A 17,382-nucleotide genomic window follows, 5' to 3' on the forward strand; every position below is an offset into this window, starting at 1 on the left:
TTTGAAAGCAGCGGCGCGCCGTGTAATTGGCGTGTGTCGCTGTGCCTGTTTCGGGGGGGGGCGCCTGTTTTAGTGTCATTACGGTACCGCTCTACACCGCAATGCACGATTCAACGTGAATCTCCCGAAATCGGCCCGCTGACGTCAGCCCCCCCCCCCCCAGCCCACCCACGGGAGGCACGCGGCGAGTGGTGTGGTCTCGGAGCTCGAGTGGCGGAGCAGGCGCAGAGGGAAGGATGTTGATCGATCTGTTATTTTCCAAAGATCTGCGCCTGACCTCGTTTTCACAAAACCGGCAAACACCGGATTCCCAGGCAGGAGAGAATGAATACAGTTTGCAAATAATGAGCCGTATGCAATAAATAAATACATAAACTAATAATAATAATAATAATAATAATAATAATAATACAAAACAACTTTCCTGTTCCAGGAATTGAATGCATTAAAACACAAAATGCTATCCCTGCAAAATATTACTATTATTATTAGTACTAGTGCATTGTATTTGTATCTGGTATATGGCACTATTATCCTTAATTAATACTCATACTGTACAAAAATAATATTTAAGGTTAACTTAAGGTACAGGTGTCGTGTTATTTTGTGATACCGTCCAGCGATCAAAACGTGTCGATGTTTCTAATATTTTGACCCTTTATTATAATGAAATAACTGGTATGGAGAGAGGGGAGGGAGAAGAGAGGAGGGAGTGTTCTGATTGGCGGGTTCGAGAAAGACTGGCACGCTGGCGTCTAATCAGCTCGCGTCTACTGTTTACCTTTAAACCAACCGCTGGCTAGCAAGGGCGGAAAGCCTCCAATCAGAAGAGAGGGAAGGTTTTTTAAATTTCTTGGCGGTTGCGCGGCAGAGACGGAGAGAGACTCGGGCGGCGGGTTGAGATCCGGAGAGACGCGCCGCTGAATCAGGAGTGAAAATCAGGGTAAGAAAACAAACCGACCGCTTTTCAAGCGAAACCAGCCTTCATCCAAAATAATACACGCGGATCCTGTCTTTCGTTGCGAGTTTAGGGTGTTTTTATACACGAGTGTATTTGAGTTATTTTGTAGTTGTGTTGTCAGTTTAAATAGACGTTTGGGTTTCTATCAAAATGGTTGCGTTGCGTTTGCTAATCGACATGTCACTTAACTGCAGCTGCTAAAGGCTTCAGACTTCACACGCGTTTGAACTGAACAGCATCATGTGTTTGTAACCCTAAACAAATACAACTCGACTAATAAAAACAATGTTTTTTGTCAGGTTTCACAAAACGGCACCTAGGTTGTTTTTACCTGTCTTTTAAAAAAAAAAAAAATACATATTTTAAGTTGGAACGATAAAGTTTAGTAGAAATCCACTCGGAAAGTTTCTATACGATTAAAGGATGAATGTATTATTTTATTATTTGTTCATGGAAGTGGATTGCGCAGTCAAGTATGTATGAACCTGTGCTTTTGAAAATGAAGCAGTAAGACCTGCGATTTAAAAGCCCATCTCGTTGTTTCACAGAAAGACGAATCGGTTTTATTGTGAACGCGCTTCTCTGCTGCGATTTGAAATCCGAATCGTAATTCTATCTGGTCTCTGCTTTCGCGGGACACGCTGCGCTTCCTCTCTCCCCCGCCAGAGGGCGGGACGCGTCCAGCGGCTTAAACCGCGTCACACGCAGCAAAACAGTGGAGCGCGATTAACTGAACCACAATGATACTGAAGACCTTGAGGGACCTTCTAGTGAGAAAGACACCAAGTATTTAACATATCATGAGAGGGGGGGGGGGGGGGGGGGGGGTGTCGCTCAGTTTATAACATGCTTTTAGCATGTGTTCGCAATTTAGTTTTGTTCTGCAGGATGATAAACTAATAAGTGAAAATATGCTTTCCTGCTCTCATCAGATCTCTCTCTTTCAGGATCCATGTCTTCCAAAGAGAATGTACACCCAGATAAAACCTCGACGCCGAAGGTAAGCCCCCTGCTGCCCAGCTCCCCCCCCCCTGCTGCCCAGCTCCCCCCCCCCTCTGCTGCCCAGCTCCCCCCCCCTCTCTGCTGCCCAGCTCCCCCCCCCTCTCTGCTGCCCAGCTCCCCCCCCCTCTCTGCTGCCCAGCTTTCCCCCCCCTCTCTGCTGCCCAACCCAGGGGGGGTCAGCCCTGATCCTGAAGAGCCCCAATCCTGCAAATTTTCTGGGTCTCTTTTAAATCATCAATGTCTCAAAACGTGTGGCTCTCCAGGACCAGGGCGGGGACCCCTCCCCAGGACTCGGGTTCCCTTGTGTCTTCATGTCCACTGTAACGCTCTCTCTCTTGTGTTCCAGTTTTTGACCCCTCTCGGGATCGCCGGGCCCCAGCGGGTCCCGAAGAGCAGTTCTGAAGCGGGTGTCCGGACCGTGGCAGTGTCGGGTCAGTCCTGCAGGGGGTTCGCTCTGTGCTTCTGGCGCTGGATCAGACCTCCTTCAGCGCCAGTTATTTGGGGTTTCTGAATTCCAGGACGGTGTTCAGTGTGTCACCCTGTCTGTGCTCTACCACGCTTCACTGACTGTGTTTATACTGAAGTGAGCCACACACACACTTGCTATAGGAGCCCTACATATTACATTCATACATTTCATGTTTCCATGTATGTAAAATTTAAAGGTTGTGAATTTCTCACAAACGTTCACTATAACATCTTGTGTCTCCTTGCAGGTCCTGGGAGAGTCACGGCTGAACCCCCTGCCCAGTAAGAGCCATTTATTCACAGTTAGAGCTCAGATCAGTGTTTGGGCTCGTTCCTTCATCAGCGTTAGTTTTCTAATAGTTCAGTAAACGCTTGTCTGCTTGACCCTGTCTCTTGTAGCGGTGTCTTGTTGGGCGGTGTTGACCCTGTCTCTTGTAGCAGTGTCTTGTTGGGCGGTGTTGACCCTGTCTCTTGTAGCAGTGTCTTGTTGGGGAGGGTGTTGACCCTGTCTCTTGTAGCAGTGTCTTGTTGGGCGGTGTTGACCCTGTCTCTTGTAGCAGTGTCTTGTTGGGGAGGGTGTTGACCCTGTCTCTTGTAGCAGTGTCTTGTTGGGGAGGGTGTTGACCCTGTCTCTTGTAGCAGTGTCTTGTTGGGGAGGGTGTTGACCCTGTCTCTTGTAGCAGTGTCTTGTTGGGGAGGGTGTTGACCCTGTCTCTTGTAGCAGTGTCTTGTTGGGGAGGGTGTTGACCCTGTCTCTTGTAGCAGTGTCTTGTTGGGGAGGGTGTTGACCCTGTCTCTTGTAGCAGTGTCTTGTTGGAGGGTGTTGACCCTGTCTCTTGTAGCAGTGTCTTGTTGGGGAGGGTGTTGACCCTGTCTCTTGTAGCAGTGTCTTGTTGGGGAGGGTGTTGACCCTGTCTCTTGTAGCAGTGTCTTGTTGGGCGGTGTTGACCCTGTCTCTTGTAGCAGTGTCTTGTTGGGGAGGGTGTTGACCCTGTCTCTTGTAGCAGTGTCTTGTTGGGGAGGGTGTTGACCCTGTCTCTTGTAGCAGTGTCTTGTTGGGGAGGGTGTTGACCCTGTCTCTTGTAGCAGTGTCTTGTTGGGCGGTGTTGACCCTGTCTCTTGTAGCAGTGTCTTGTTGGGGAGGGTGTTGACCCTGTCTCTTGTAGCAGTGTCTTGTTGGGGAGGGTGTTGACCCTGTCTCTTGTAGCAGTGTCTTGTTGGGGAGGGTGTTGACCCTGTCTCTTGTAGCAGTGTCTTGTTGGGGAGGGTGTTGACCCTGTCTCTTGTAGCAGTGTCTTGTTGGAGGGTGTTGACCCTGTCTCTTGTAGCAGTGTCTTGTTGGGCGGTGTTGACCCTGTCTCTTATAGCAGTGTCTTGTTGGGTGGTGTTGACCCTGTCTCTTGTAGCAGTGTCTTGTTGGGGAGGGTGTTGACCCTGTCTCTTGTAGCAGTGTCTTGTTGGGGAGGGTGTTGACCCTGTCTCTTGTAGCAGAGTTTTGTTGGGGAGGGTGTTGACCCTGTCTCTTGTAGCAGTGTCTTGTTGGGGAGGGTGTTGACCCTGTCTCTTGTAGCAGTGTCTTGTTGGAGGGTGTTGACCCTGTCTCTTGTAGCAGTGTCTTGTTGGGCGGTGTTGACCCTGTCTCTCCCCCCTGTCTCTGCAGGGAGCCGTTCTCTCTCAAGGATTTCGATATCGGCCGGCCGCTGGGGAAGGGGAAGTTCGGGAACGTGTACCTGGCCCGGGATCGGGACACTAACTTCATCCTGGCCCTGAAGGTCATGTTCAAGTCCCAGATCGAGAAGGAGGGAGTGGAGCACCAGCTTCGCAGAGAGGTGGAGATCCAGTCCCGTCTCCGGTGAGTGTCCGGGGGGGAGGGGGGGGGTTCAGACTCGGGGAACCTTTCCATCCCTAGTTTTTTCTTTCTTTCTCATTTACTTTTGGTTCTGTGTGAGTTGGATGCGCAGGTGTGCTGCTCTGTGTTAATCTGACTCTCTCTCGCTCCCCCCCTCTCGCTCTCTCTCTCTCTCGCAGGCACCCCAATATCCTGCGCTTCTATAACTACTTCCACGACCGCAAGCGTGTGTTTCTGATGCTGGAGTACGCGCCGCGGGGGGAGCTGTACAAGGAGCTGCAGCGCTGCCAGCGCTTCGACGAGCAACGCAGCGCCACGGTGAGGAGAGGAGAGGAGAGGAGAGGAGAGAGGAGAGGGGGTACAAGCACTGCCAGCGCTTCGACGAGCAACGCAGCGCCACGGGGAGGAGGGGAGGGGGAGGAGAGGGGGTACAAGCACTGCCAGCGCTTCGACGAGCAATGCAGCGCCACGGTGAGGAGAGGAGAGGGGCTACAGGATGGGTTTGAGTTGTGTGTGTTTGTGTTCTCTGCAGTATATAGAGGAGGTGTCGGACGCCCTGCAGTACTGCCACGAGCAGAAAGTGATCCATCGAGACATCAAGCCAGAGAACCTGCTCCTGGGCTTCAGGGGGGAGCTCAAGATAGCAGACTTCGGCTGGTCCGTTCACGCGCCCTCCATGAGGTGAGAGGGGACGGGACCCCCTACTAGGGGAGGAACCCTGTGTGTGAGGGGTGGGGATGATGGGACCCCCTGCTGGGGAGGGACCCTGTGTGTGGGGGGTGGGGATGATGGAGGGACTCTGTCTCTGTTAGTGCAGGCAACCAGACAGGATTTTTCGTGTTTGAATATTAGTTTAGCTGTTGTTTTTTTTAATCCATGGTGACTCTGAACATATAATGATATCTTCAATGATGAATGGCCTGCTACCCTTTGTGAACCTCCTCCTCTCCCCCTCCTCCAGGCGCAAGACGATGTGCGGGACTCTGGACTACCTCCCCCCTGAGATGATTGAAGGGAAGACCTACAGTGAGAACGCAGACCTGTGGTGTGTGGGGGTGCTCTGCTACGAGTTCCTGGTGGGGACCCCCCCCTTTGAGACCGCCAGCCACAGCCAGACCTACACCCGGATCACCAAGGTCAGTATCGGGGTACCCCTCAACCAACCACCGAGCCTCGCAGCCAGTGCATTGCAGTGTGTGTGTGTGTGTGTGTGTGTGTGTGTGTGTCTGCATTGCCATTTGAAGATGGTTTGGCCAGGGTAGAGTTAGCAAGTTTCTGTAAGCAGCGAGAGGCATCGCAGTGTACAGCCCTCTCCTCTCCTCTCCTCTCCAGGTGGACATGCAGTTCCCCAGCATCGTCTCCCCCAGCGCGCGGGACCTCATCTCCAGCCTCCTCAGGCACTGCCCCCCCATGCGGCTACCCCTGAAGAAAGTGCTGGAGCACCCCTGGGTGAAAACCAACTCCCGCAGGGTGCTGCCCCCAGTGTACCAGCCCAAGAGCTGAACCCAGGCCAGCCACACGCGTGTTACAACCACCCCCACACGCGCCAACTGCTGCTGCCGCTTGGGAGGAGGTGTGCCTTGGTCACAGCACACCTGGACTCAAAGGACTGGGAGAACTGGTGTAGCTGGTTCGCACGTCTGCCTTCTATAATGTGGTTCTCATAGACTGTTCTGTATCGTCTCTCCTCTTGTGATCTGGTTTGAGGGACAGTGAGGTTGACAGGAAAAGGGATTTGTTCTGTTGTCTGTCATCTCGTTGTAAATATTTTCTGTGCAAGTTTAATAAAGGTTGTGTTTCCGTTCTGTCGCGTCTCCCTGGTGTGTTGGAGGAGGCGTTCTTCTGCTGTGTTTCAATCCGAATCTCGCACTGTGACCCTGCGCTGCCCTGGAACACCTGCAAGCCCCCTTGGATAAAGCAGGCGTCTGCCAGATCAATAATCAATGGGAGAGATCAAGAAAGCGCTGGGCTGCAGTGTGGAAGGCAGCGGGTTTGAGGAGCACCGTGGTTAGGGCGCTGGGCTGCAGTGTGGAAGGCAGTGGGTTTGAGGAGCTCAGTGGTTACAGCGCTGGACTGCAGTGTGGAAGGCAGTGATTTTGAGGAGCTCAGTGGTTAGATAAAGAAAGTGCTGGGCTGCAGGATTTTCAGACTCAGGAGGAAAGCGTTACTTTTACACTGCAACACACAAGCTGATTACAATATACCCGTTTGGTTTTTTTTATTGGTTTTTTTAAACTGCTTACTTATATTTAAATACACACAGTTTTATTATTATTATTATACAAATACATTTTCTACTTTGACTAGAATTACAGGAGTCAATAGAACCATAGATCCATCACACCACACTTACAAATTGTAATGTATTTTCTGTTGTCGAGGTTTCACTAAGAGACGGAACACCCCTGCCCCCCCCCCACAAAAAAAAAGCTGTAACATTACCCGGAATCCCCTGCCTGTTACCTCCAACTACAAAGAGGATTATGGGTAATGTTTGCACCCCCCCCCAAATCTCAACAAATATTAAACTAAGGATACAGAACGCATGTATTTCAAATCGCAGTTAAAGCAAGCAACCCTATTGAAGTCTATGGGCCCCATTTCCCTCCTTGTTTGGGGTGCAAAGACTTCTGGGAAGGCTTAAAGACTATCGCCTGTCGATTTAATCCCCCCCTTAAAAAAACAAACCTTTAAATCCTTTATTTGTCCAGCCTAGGTCAACCCAAGTAAAGACCCTATGGCCTCACTGTCCCCTGAGATAGCAAGGACCCATAAGCACGTCTCCTAGGCCTGTCTCCCCCCCCAAACTTTAATCAAACCCCCCCATCACAACATAACAGGTTTATGTGTGTGTGTTTTTATTAACCAAGTGTCGAAACATCACGGACACACGCGATTTTGATTCTGTTTTGATTTCTTCTCCTGAAACTGATTTGTGCTATTCCTAATATTACTCTGTTTATTCTATTTCGGCGTTTCAGATGCGTTGTTCGGATTTGAGTGCCTCCGGTCTGAATTTGTAATAATAGGACACGCTGAGTTTTATGAATTTGGTCCTTCTTGCGTTGAGATTAAACACAAATTCACCACAACCTAGTATCTTTGTAGAAATGCCCACAGCTTTTCAGAAAAAAACAAACGATGAACTGAGCTCGGGTTTTGATGGTATGTTTATGTAGGCATGTAATATTAAATCACTATTTGAAGATGCAGGAACTACAGCAGCCGTTTTAAAACCGCGTCCGCAAAATGCCTCGTCACGCCGGGACTCCAACTACCAGAATGCACTGCGCTGTAGTTTCTTCTAGTTTTTCGAGTGCCAGAATTCTAGTCGCTTTTTAGTTCGGGCAGGGGCAGAAATTTAGTGAAATACAAGTTGTCCCAATAAACATAAATTATATTACATTCGATAAACACGTCACTGATCACAAATTCAGATTTCAACTGTAGCCATGAGTACACACACCCCTAGCTAGAACCACTATATACTCTTTAGGCAAATAGTTTTGAAATCGTTTTTATTTTGGGCCATATTTATATTATTTTTATTTTTTTTTAAACTCTAACATGATAAACTGCTTAAGAAAATAACGTTTCTTTTTTTTAATCCTGGATAATCCCTCCAATTAACCATGGGGAAAAAAAAGAAAGTCTACAATTCTACAGCAGTCTAAAATACCACACAACGCGTTAACACACGCTAATCAAATCTACAGACGCGATTTCATCAGCAAACGTTTTTATTTTCTCCTCCCTCAGAACGCAGGGGGAGGGGACAGAACGCAGCTTCTCCTTCTCTATTGGCTGCTGTCAGGAGAGACAGGCAAAACATCCACGACCCTTATTGCACAGAACATCGCTGTGACCGCAGCTTAACGTCTGTGCTAATTCTGCTGCACCAGCAACACTGCAGCTAGTAGTAATAAGAAGAAGATGATGATTTGGTCCCTCGTTTCCCAGAGCATCGTATTTTTTCTCAAAAGCCGTGGAGCGGAATGTATATTGAATATTTATTTAATTCTACGTCGTTTATTTTCTATATATATTTAGCCCATATATGTATTTCAGTGCTACACTATTTGTAAATGTGTGTATCGTTAGTAGTCGTGGGAGTAGACAGAACTAAGTCCTTTAAGGGTTAATTACTTTTTATTTGATACAGCTTTGATATTTATAATTTTAATTATTAGCACGGACATCATCTGCCTGTCTGTCTTGTTTGTTTAATCTCGGTATACATTTATATTCATATGTATAGATATGTTGAAAGTATACACACCGCTTTCAAGGAATGTTACAGAATTATACAAACCACAAAAAAATAGAACATTTAAAAAACACTGGTCCTCTGCTACCTAAAAATACAAAAAACAGAGAGAGAGAGAGAGAGATAAATATTTGCTACTTGCATGGTGTACCTCCTTGTGCTCCGTCCTTCGGACGAGACGTGAAACTGAGATCCTATTGTAAGTGAAGTATGCATCATCAACAACTGCTATTGCTGCTGCAGAGTCACTTCCAATAGGAGCTCGTTTGTTTTACGTCTCATCCGAAGGACAGAGCACAAGTGAGTTGCTCAGGGAGTCAGTGGCTGAGCCGGGATTTGAACCTCCTGGTATCAAGCCCCTTTCTTTAACCACCTGACCTATATAACAGTGCCCTGTTATTTGGCTCTCAATGGCAGCTCTTCATCCCATTCTCCAGACTGTGCATGTATGAATTCAGGCAGTTTTGTTAGTGCCACGGCATCTTCCAGGAATGTCTGTAAGTCGAGCGGTTCGATTGATTAGCAACAAGGGTAAGTAAAAAATAAATAAATCCTAACATTGCTACTATAAAAATGTACCCCAGTTTCTGCAAACATGTATTTCTCTTTTACAATAGACAGATAGAGATAGGCAGTTATTGATATGGAAATAAATACACACCATTAAAACATTCTAAACAATTCTCTACAAAGGACAAAAATATATATATTATATCATTGTAATAATAATAATAATAATAAATAACCTGGCTATTTACAGGACAGACGCACACGCACGCACGCAAGCACACGCTCACAGACACACACACACTGTCTAGAAGGAGCTGGAAGATTTGCCTCGCAGTGTCAGTGGGACGCTGGTCCTGTAGCCCTCCTTGCCGAATTCTCAACCAGTTTGCCGTTGGGGATGGCGCCACCTTTAGGTGCTGAAGTACACTGCGAGAGAGGAAGAGAGAGACAAACGTAATTAGAAAAAAAAAATACAAACCAATGCAGGGATGGGAATAAGACTCCCGTTGCACAGCAGTGTCACCCATTCCAGGTTTTACTACCAGCTTGATCAGCCCCAGTGTCTAGGTAACAAGCTCAGGTGTGTCGTCTTATTAAACTCACAGCAAAACCAGGAATGGATCGAACTGCTGTGCAACGGGAGTCTTATTTCCATCCCTGCTGTGTGTTTGTGTGTCTCTCAGTGTATCACTTTGCAGGGATGTCACTAAGACCCCCCCTGTTCCATAGCAATTTCACCCATTCCAGGTTTTACTACTATGAGCTTGATTAGCCCCAGTGTACAGGTTAGATAACAGCTTGTATTGCAAAACACCCATAGATCACATTCTCTATAGAGCACACTGCACACACCCCAGATCACACTCTCTATAGAGCACACTGCACACACTCCAGATCACACTCTAGAGCACACTGCACACACTCCAGATCACTCTCTCTATAGAGCACACTGCACACACCCCAGATCACTCTCTAGAGCACACTGCACACACCCCAGATCACACTCTATAGAGCACACTGCACACACCCCAGATCACTCTCTCTATAGAGCACACTGCACACACCCCAGATCACATTCACTACAGAGCACACTGCACACACCCCAGATCACACTCTCTATAGAGCACACTGCACACACCCCAGATCACACTCTATAGAGCAAACACACTTACCAATTATAATGATGAGAACGATTGCACATATCACTCCCAGGATAATCATCATCTGAAAGAGAGAGAGAGATCGTTTAGCATTGGGAATACTGCAGCCCAGCACGACTCAAACCCACTGCCTTCCACACTGCAGCCCAGAGCCCTAACCACTGAGCTACTCAAACCCGCTGCCTTCCACACTGCAGCCCAGCGCTCTAAACACTGATCTACTCAAACCCACTGCCTTCCACACTGCAGCCCAGCGCTCTAACCACTGAGCTCCTCAAACCCGCTGCCTTCCACACTGCAGCCCAGCACTCTAACCACTGAGCTACTCAAACCCGCTCACTTCCACACTGCAGCCCAGCACTCTAACCACTGAGCTCCTCAAACCCACTGCCTTCCACACTGCAGCCCAGCGCTCTAACCACTGAGCTCCTCAAACCCGCTGCCTTCCACACTGCAGCCCAGCGCCCTAACCACTGAGCTACTCAAACCCGCTGCCTTCCACACTGCAGCCCAGCGCTCTAACCACTGAGCTACTCAAACCCGCTCCCTTCCACACTGCAGCCCAGCGCTCTAACCACTGAGCTCCTCAAACCCGCTGCCTTCCACACTGCAGCCCAGCGCTCTAACCACTGAGCTCCTCAAACCCGCTGCCTTCCACACTGCAGCCCAGCGCTCTAACCACTGAGCTCCTCAAACCCGCTGCCTTCCACACTGCAGCCCAGCGCTCTAACCACTGAGCTCCTCAAACCCGCTGCCTTCCACACTGCAGCCCAGCGCCCTAACCACTGAGCTCCTCAAACCCGCTCCCTTCCACACTGCAGCCCAGCATGATTATATATATTTTTATTTCAAGAACCCTGCCCCCTACACTACAATATCTGGAACAGTAAACGCAGTAAATTAGTGCACAGCTGAGGCGTGACCTCAGACAGGTTTGCAGAGAGCGGAGTGCTGTGAGCCCCCCCTCCTCGCCCGCCCCCTCACTCACCTTCATGTTCTTCCACCAGTACTTGTTCTTGAGTTTGGCGGCACTGGTTTCAAACTGGGAGGCTCCGGCCTGCAGGGCGTCTGCCCGGTCGTCCAGCTCGGACAGCTTCTGGTCCCTCTCCAGGACCTTGTCCACATTGACCCGCATGATGTCCACCACCTGAGGACAGACAAGGGGACAGGGACAGGTTACAGCACGCAGAAAATACAGCAGCCTCCCTCCTTCTCAAAGTTCACTGCTCTGTACAGTGTAGTGTTGTATTGCTGGTCAGTGTGTAGTGTTTGGGGTCAGTGTTATATTGCTGGTCAGTGTGTAGTGTTTGGGGTCAGTGTTGTATTGCTGGTCAGTGTGTAGTGTTTGGGGTCAGTGTTGTATTGCTGGTCAGTGTGTAGTGTTTGGGGTCAGTGTTGTATTGCTGGTCAGTGTGTAGTGTTTGGGGTCAGTGTTGTATTGCTGGTCAGTGTGTAGTGTTTGGGGTCAGTGTTGTATTGCTGGTCAGTGTGTAGTGTTTGGGGTCAGTGTTGTATTGCTGGTGAACTCACCTCATCGACCTGTGCTTGGGTCTGCTGTAGTCTGCGGTTGCTGGTCAGATTTGGGGGCGGGGTGGGTCCCGCGGGGGCTCCCCCCTCTCCTGCTGCTGGGGCGGACCTGACACCCCCCCACAAAAAAAAAAAAAAAAAAAACATTAGTCACCCTTCTGCCACCAAGAGGCAGAGAGGAGCTTAAAATACATTTTGAAGTAGAATTCAAGAAACGAACTCTGCTTCAAAACTGTTTGGTGTTTAAATAAATAGTGACCATGTTGTTAAAACCCATCGCATAACAGAATTGAATAACGACCGTATCAAAGATTCAAACCAATGCATGAATGCGGTCTGAACAACACCCATTCTACCATGCACCAGAGTTATTTTACCACAGAGAGATTTTTGTTAGTCTGCTTGACTGAGTTTTGGGGCGCTGATGAAAGCTCTATCCAGAACGTCTGGCAAGCGAAGGGTTAAGTGCGCGGGTTGGTGAGCGAGCAGCCAGTCAGTCAACGAGGGATTAGTGGATTAAAAGCTCACTCGCTCTTCTCTCCTCCCCCTCTCTCCAGCTGTCTCTTTTACAATGGAACCTCCCCTCCCTTTCTCTCTCTCTTCTGTATCCATTTCTATATCCCTTCTTTTCTAGATCTAATATTTGCTATGTTTTTAAATAAACACACACACACGCTGACAAGCAAAGTACAACACAACAGCAGCTAATCTGTAGTAGACGACGCGATGGGTTACTGAAGACACAGAAACTTCTAATGGAAACGTTAGTCATTGAATTTACACTGAAGACACTGAGAAAGACTTCTAGTGGAAACGTTAGCCATTGAATTTACACTGAAGACGCTGAGAAAGACTTCTAGTGGAAACGTTAGCCATTGAATTTACACTGAAGACGCTGAGAAAGACTTCTAGTGGAAACGTTAGCCATTGAATTTACACTGAAGACACTGAGAAAGACTTCTAGTGGAAACGTTAGGCATTGAATTTACACTGAAGACACTGAGAAAGACTTCCAGTGGAAACGTTAGTCATTGAATTTACACTGAAGACGCTGAGAAAGACTTCTAGTGGAAACGTTAGCCATTGAATTTACACTGAAGACACTGAGAAAGACTTCTAGTGGAAACGTTAGTCATTGAATTCACACTGAAGACCCTGAGAGAGACTTCTAGTGGAAACGTTAGTCACTGAATTCACACTGAAGACCCTGAGAGAGACTTCTAGTGGAAACGTTAGTCATTGAATTTACACTGAAGACACTGAGAAAGACTTCTAGTGGAAACGTTAGTCATTGAATTCACACTGAAGACCCTGAGAGAGACTTCTAGTGGAAACGTTAGTCATTGAATTTACACTGAAGACACTGAGAAAGACTTCTAGTGGAAACGTTAGTCATTGAATTCACACTGAAGACCCTGAGAGAGACTTCTAGTGGAAACGTTAGTCATTGAATTTACACTGAAGACACTGAGAAAGACTTCTAGCTGTTTAGTTTAATCCATTCCTGTTTCTCTAGGAGTTTAATAATCAGACACACCTGAGCTTGTTGCCTAGACACACTGGGGCTATTCAAGCTGGTAGTAAAACCTGGACTGGGTAAAACTGCTATGAAATAGGAGTCTTATTTCCGTCTTAGAACTTACATTTTTTCATCTATGTGGATCTCCCTGTGGCTCACAGCCTGGTTTTGATGCTGTTGGTTTGTTTACCCTGTGCTGTATCCCTATCTTTCTCTCTCTCTCCCTGTCTCTTTGACTCACAGTCTGGTTTTGATGCTGTTGGTTTGTTTACCCAGCAGTTTAAACAAAGCTGGAGACAAAACAATGAGAGAGGAAGAGAAAAGGAGTGAGGGAGAGAGATATTCCACCTGGCCAATAGCGGAAAGAGGAGGGGGGTGTTTCAATAACACTGATGAAGGCACTAGAGCCCAAACGCTGGTCTGCTTGACTCAGTTTAGTTTCAGTAACACTGATGAAGGCACTGGAGCCCAAACGCTGGTCTGCTTGACTCAGTTTAGTTTCAATAACACTGATGAAGGCACTGGAGCCCAAACGCTGGTCTGCTTGATTCAGTTTAGTTTCAATAACACTGATGAAGGCACTAGAGCCCAAACGCTGGTCTGCTTGACTCAGTTTAGTTTCAATAACACTGATGAAGGCACTAGAGCCCAAACGCTGGTCTGCTTGACTCAGTTTAGTTTCAATAACGCTGATGAAGGCACTGGAGCCCAAACGCTGGTCTGCTTGACTCAGTTTAGTTTCAGTAACACTGATGAAGGCACTAGAGCCCAAACGCTGGTCTGCTTGACTCAGTTTAGTTTCAATAACACTGATGAAGGCACTGGAGCCCAAACGCTGGTCTGCTTGACTCGGTCTCTTCTAGTTTCAGTAACACTGATGAAGGCACTAGAGCCCAAACGCTGGTCTGCTCGACTCAGTTTTATAGTTTCAATAACACTGGTGAAGGCGCCTGCAATTACGGGGTCTGACCAGGCGGTGGAGCCAAAAGCGCGTACGAAGGTCACCTTCCTCCCAGAGACGAATTCAAGAAAACCAAATCAATTTTCCCGCAAATAAAACAGAATTCAGCCCAGCTCCGTTACCATGGCTAACATCACGCTCTCTAATTTATACCAAAAAAACACGTCAGCCGGCATAACTATTGCTGCTGAAACAGAGGATATGTCTTGTTAGTTTTTCGAAAACGGTTCCCTGTCATTAATAATGTGTGTTAGTTTTTTTTAATTTTTTTTCCACAGTAACCGCTTGCAGCTTCACATTATCTCCGAGCCCGTTTCACACCGGTCTATTTATAGAAAGTAAAACCGCGCATCCATTAAACACACAGCGTTAACCAATTAACATCTCCGCCAAGAAATGTAATACATGCGAATCAGGATACTGGGTAGTGTTTTACAGGACTGGAACAAAGACAATTGAAAGGACGGCGTTGTGTTTGAGTGACTCGGTGTTTCTTATTTATTTAAAATAAAATATTTATTTTCGCTACCCCCCCCCCAAAAAAAACAGGAGCCACCCGTGTCCGTAGTAAAATACACAATGTGAAGCGCCAGTTGTCTAAAACATAACTCCATAAATCCCTTCAAAATATATAAAACTAATTTTATAACTAACTAGTACCAATGCCACCGAGTCGTTCTAGATATACAAAAACTAATAACGATATTATAATAATAATAATAATAATAATAATAATAATAATAATAGATATGATGATTAGTCTTGTCATCGATATTATTTGGTACAGTGTCAACACAATTGGGGTCACGTCACGCCACATTTGAATGGGGTTTACACAATGGTCATAGAAATATACATATTAAGAATAATATATACACACTTTACATTTTAGTAATAATAAAAGCCAACACCAATCTTGTTTTTTTTTGACAGAAACGCATATAGATGATGTTGTCCCCTTGTTATAGTTTAATAGTAAATGACATCTCTTTCTTCGGTGAAGATGTTAAAGATGAATCTCGCGGTTCAGACTCCTAACCGTCGCCCCCGTGCAGGGCGCCTCGTTCTAGAACGGTCATTTTAAAATTTAACGGCTAACTGCCGCCTCCTCACGCCATCCCATTACAAAGAGATAGGAGAATGTGATTGAAATTACACTGAGGTGTGCTGCTCTCCTGTGAATTATATTATTACACGAAACTTTCTGAGGCTGTATTACATCAAATAATATTGTATTCTCTTATGAGAATAATAATAATAATAATAACAAAACCTGCAATGGATCCTTGACCATTCAGCTCACGACTGTTTTATAAATAATAAATAATGACTCTGTTTTAACCGTTTTACAATTTGACAATAAAACAAAATACACTCGCCCACATTTGCTATTACAAAAGATATATTAGCCCAGCAATACCCCTTTAGCTATATTATTTACAGTCCACAGAAAAACAAAGATATCTACAGATATATAAATATAGATATCATTGTATATTATTCGCTTCAGTTCATACTGACGAATATACATCGGCAGCGCCCCGCCTGCTTCTCCTGTGAAATAAAACGATGCTCCCTCCAGGTTCAATTTTTGAAACGTTTTTCAAATTAAAACTGTTTTTGTGTTTTTTTTAAACAACAATACCAAACGACAAAACACAGCAACACTAAATAAGATTAATAAAAGCGTAATTACGAGTAAGAGATCTGAAATGACCATCGATTATATTATGTATGTGTGTCTCACCCCTATATGTGATCACGCCGAGTATATTAATAATATTATTATTATTATTTCTCATTTTGACAGCTGCATTAAACGCCCAGTCTTTCTCGTCTCAGTTTCTACCAGTCTAAGCTAAAGCCATGCATGAGTTACAATTATTAACAACTAACAATTCAGAAATGTCCTTTTATACACATAGAAATATGAACAATAAAAACATACGCTCTTAAATAAATAATATTACATGTACAGCAAAGTGTGCTACTGAAATATATTTGTTTATGTATGTATGCTATATTTTTTATAACAAATACAAATGAACGGTAGCCTACGGGGTCAATTTATTATGTATCTGTTTTAATGGGTATTTTTTTTAAAAAAAAATGGCATTATTAAATATTAATTTGATTACTTACATTATTTATTCGATTTATTTGACCTGTTGTGTGTTCGTTTTCCGTGCGCGGGTTTCAAAGGCAGTGGTTTCGCTGGTTAATAACGCTAATTAATTAATAAATAATAATAATAACAATGCTGTCGCTTCGCCCTTGCTGTGCTTGTATGGAAATGGATCCGCGTTGAACTCTTCGCTGCTCGCACCGGTAATATTAATGCAATATATAATATGGCGGCCGCTGCTGCTGCTCGCTGGCGTGTCTCTCCTCTCTGAACGAAGACGGCTCGCTGACGTCACCCGTCATCCGGGAACCCACGCGTGGGGTGGAACGCTCCGGGGCTGCGTCACGTGTTGTTTTGCTTGCAGGACGGACCAGGGGATGATTATAAAGGCACAAGACACTTATAATATATATATATATATTTTTAAAGAAAAGAAACGTCAGGAATGAATAAGAAAAAAAAGAGGCAAGGTGGAGACCTGTCAGTCTGTCTGCCTGACAACAAACCAGCGGTATTGACAAAACCGGGGTTACAAAAACTGACACACACAATGTACTGTGTGTGTGTGTATATGTATGTGTATATATATATATATATATATATATATATATATATATATATATATATATAAGCTCAAAGAGCCAGCTGCCCAACGTTTCGATATGTTGTACATATCTTTCTCATATATATATATGTGTGTGTGTATTATAGACAAATATGACATGTATTCGGTAGTACAGTATTACAACTTTATTAACTATTATTTGAATTTTTAAACACACACAAAAAAAATAAAAAATCTAAAAAAATAAAATATTTCTTGGCAGCGGTGGGATTCGAACCCACGCCTCCGAAGAGACTGGAGCCTTAATCCAGCGCCTTAGACCGCTCGGCCACGCTACCGTGCTGCCCGGATCCAACCGGAACTAGTGGTTTCCGGTCAAAAGCAAATCGGTGCGTCTCGCTGTACATCTCCATTTATACATAAATGTATAAAAACACAATACAGACCACACTAAACATGAAGATCAGA

At 45.8% G+C, this 17,382-nt stretch overlaps 2 protein-coding genes and 1 non-coding gene across 3 annotated transcripts; 1 reads left to right on the top strand and 2 right to left on the bottom strand.

Moving 5' to 3' along the window:
* Positions 1-783: 783 nt before the first annotated feature.
* Positions 784-6,085, top strand: LOC117962985 (aurora kinase B-like). Its single transcript, XM_059020782.1, has 9 exons — positions 784-943; positions 1,909-1,961; positions 2,310-2,394; positions 2,680-2,713; positions 4,092-4,283; positions 4,460-4,598; positions 4,813-4,961; positions 5,242-5,416; positions 5,613-6,085. The coding sequence occupies exons 2-9, from the start codon at positions 1,914-1,916 to the stop codon at positions 5,781-5,783; spliced, it is 993 nt and encodes a 330-aa protein (XP_058876765.1). The 5' UTR covers positions 784-943; positions 1,909-1,913; the 3' UTR covers positions 5,784-6,085.
* A 1,062-nt stretch (positions 6,086-7,147) lies between these two features.
* LOC117404578 (vesicle-associated membrane protein 2) lies at positions 7,148-16,622 on the bottom strand. The gene is made up of 5 exons (XM_059020783.1): positions 16,367-16,622; positions 11,748-11,853; positions 11,206-11,364; positions 10,230-10,281; positions 7,148-9,483 (listed from the first exon to the last, which is right to left on the bottom strand). Coding segments are annotated over exons 1-5 (336 nt in total). The 5' UTR covers positions 16,369-16,622; the 3' UTR covers positions 7,148-9,466.
* Positions 16,623-17,170: 548 nt separating this feature from the next.
* trnal-aag (transfer RNA leucine (anticodon AAG)) lies at positions 17,171-17,252 on the bottom strand. Its single transcript has one exon. It is a non-coding gene; the product is annotated as a tRNA-Leu (tRNA).
* Positions 17,253-17,382: the final 130 nt, after the last annotated feature.

The sequence above is a fragment of the Acipenser ruthenus genome, unplaced genomic scaffold (assembly GCF_902713425.1).
Source record: "Acipenser ruthenus unplaced genomic scaffold, fAciRut3.2 maternal haplotype, whole genome shotgun sequence".
In the NCBI taxonomy this organism is placed as follows: Eukaryota; Metazoa; Chordata; class Actinopteri; order Acipenseriformes; family Acipenseridae; genus Acipenser; species Acipenser ruthenus.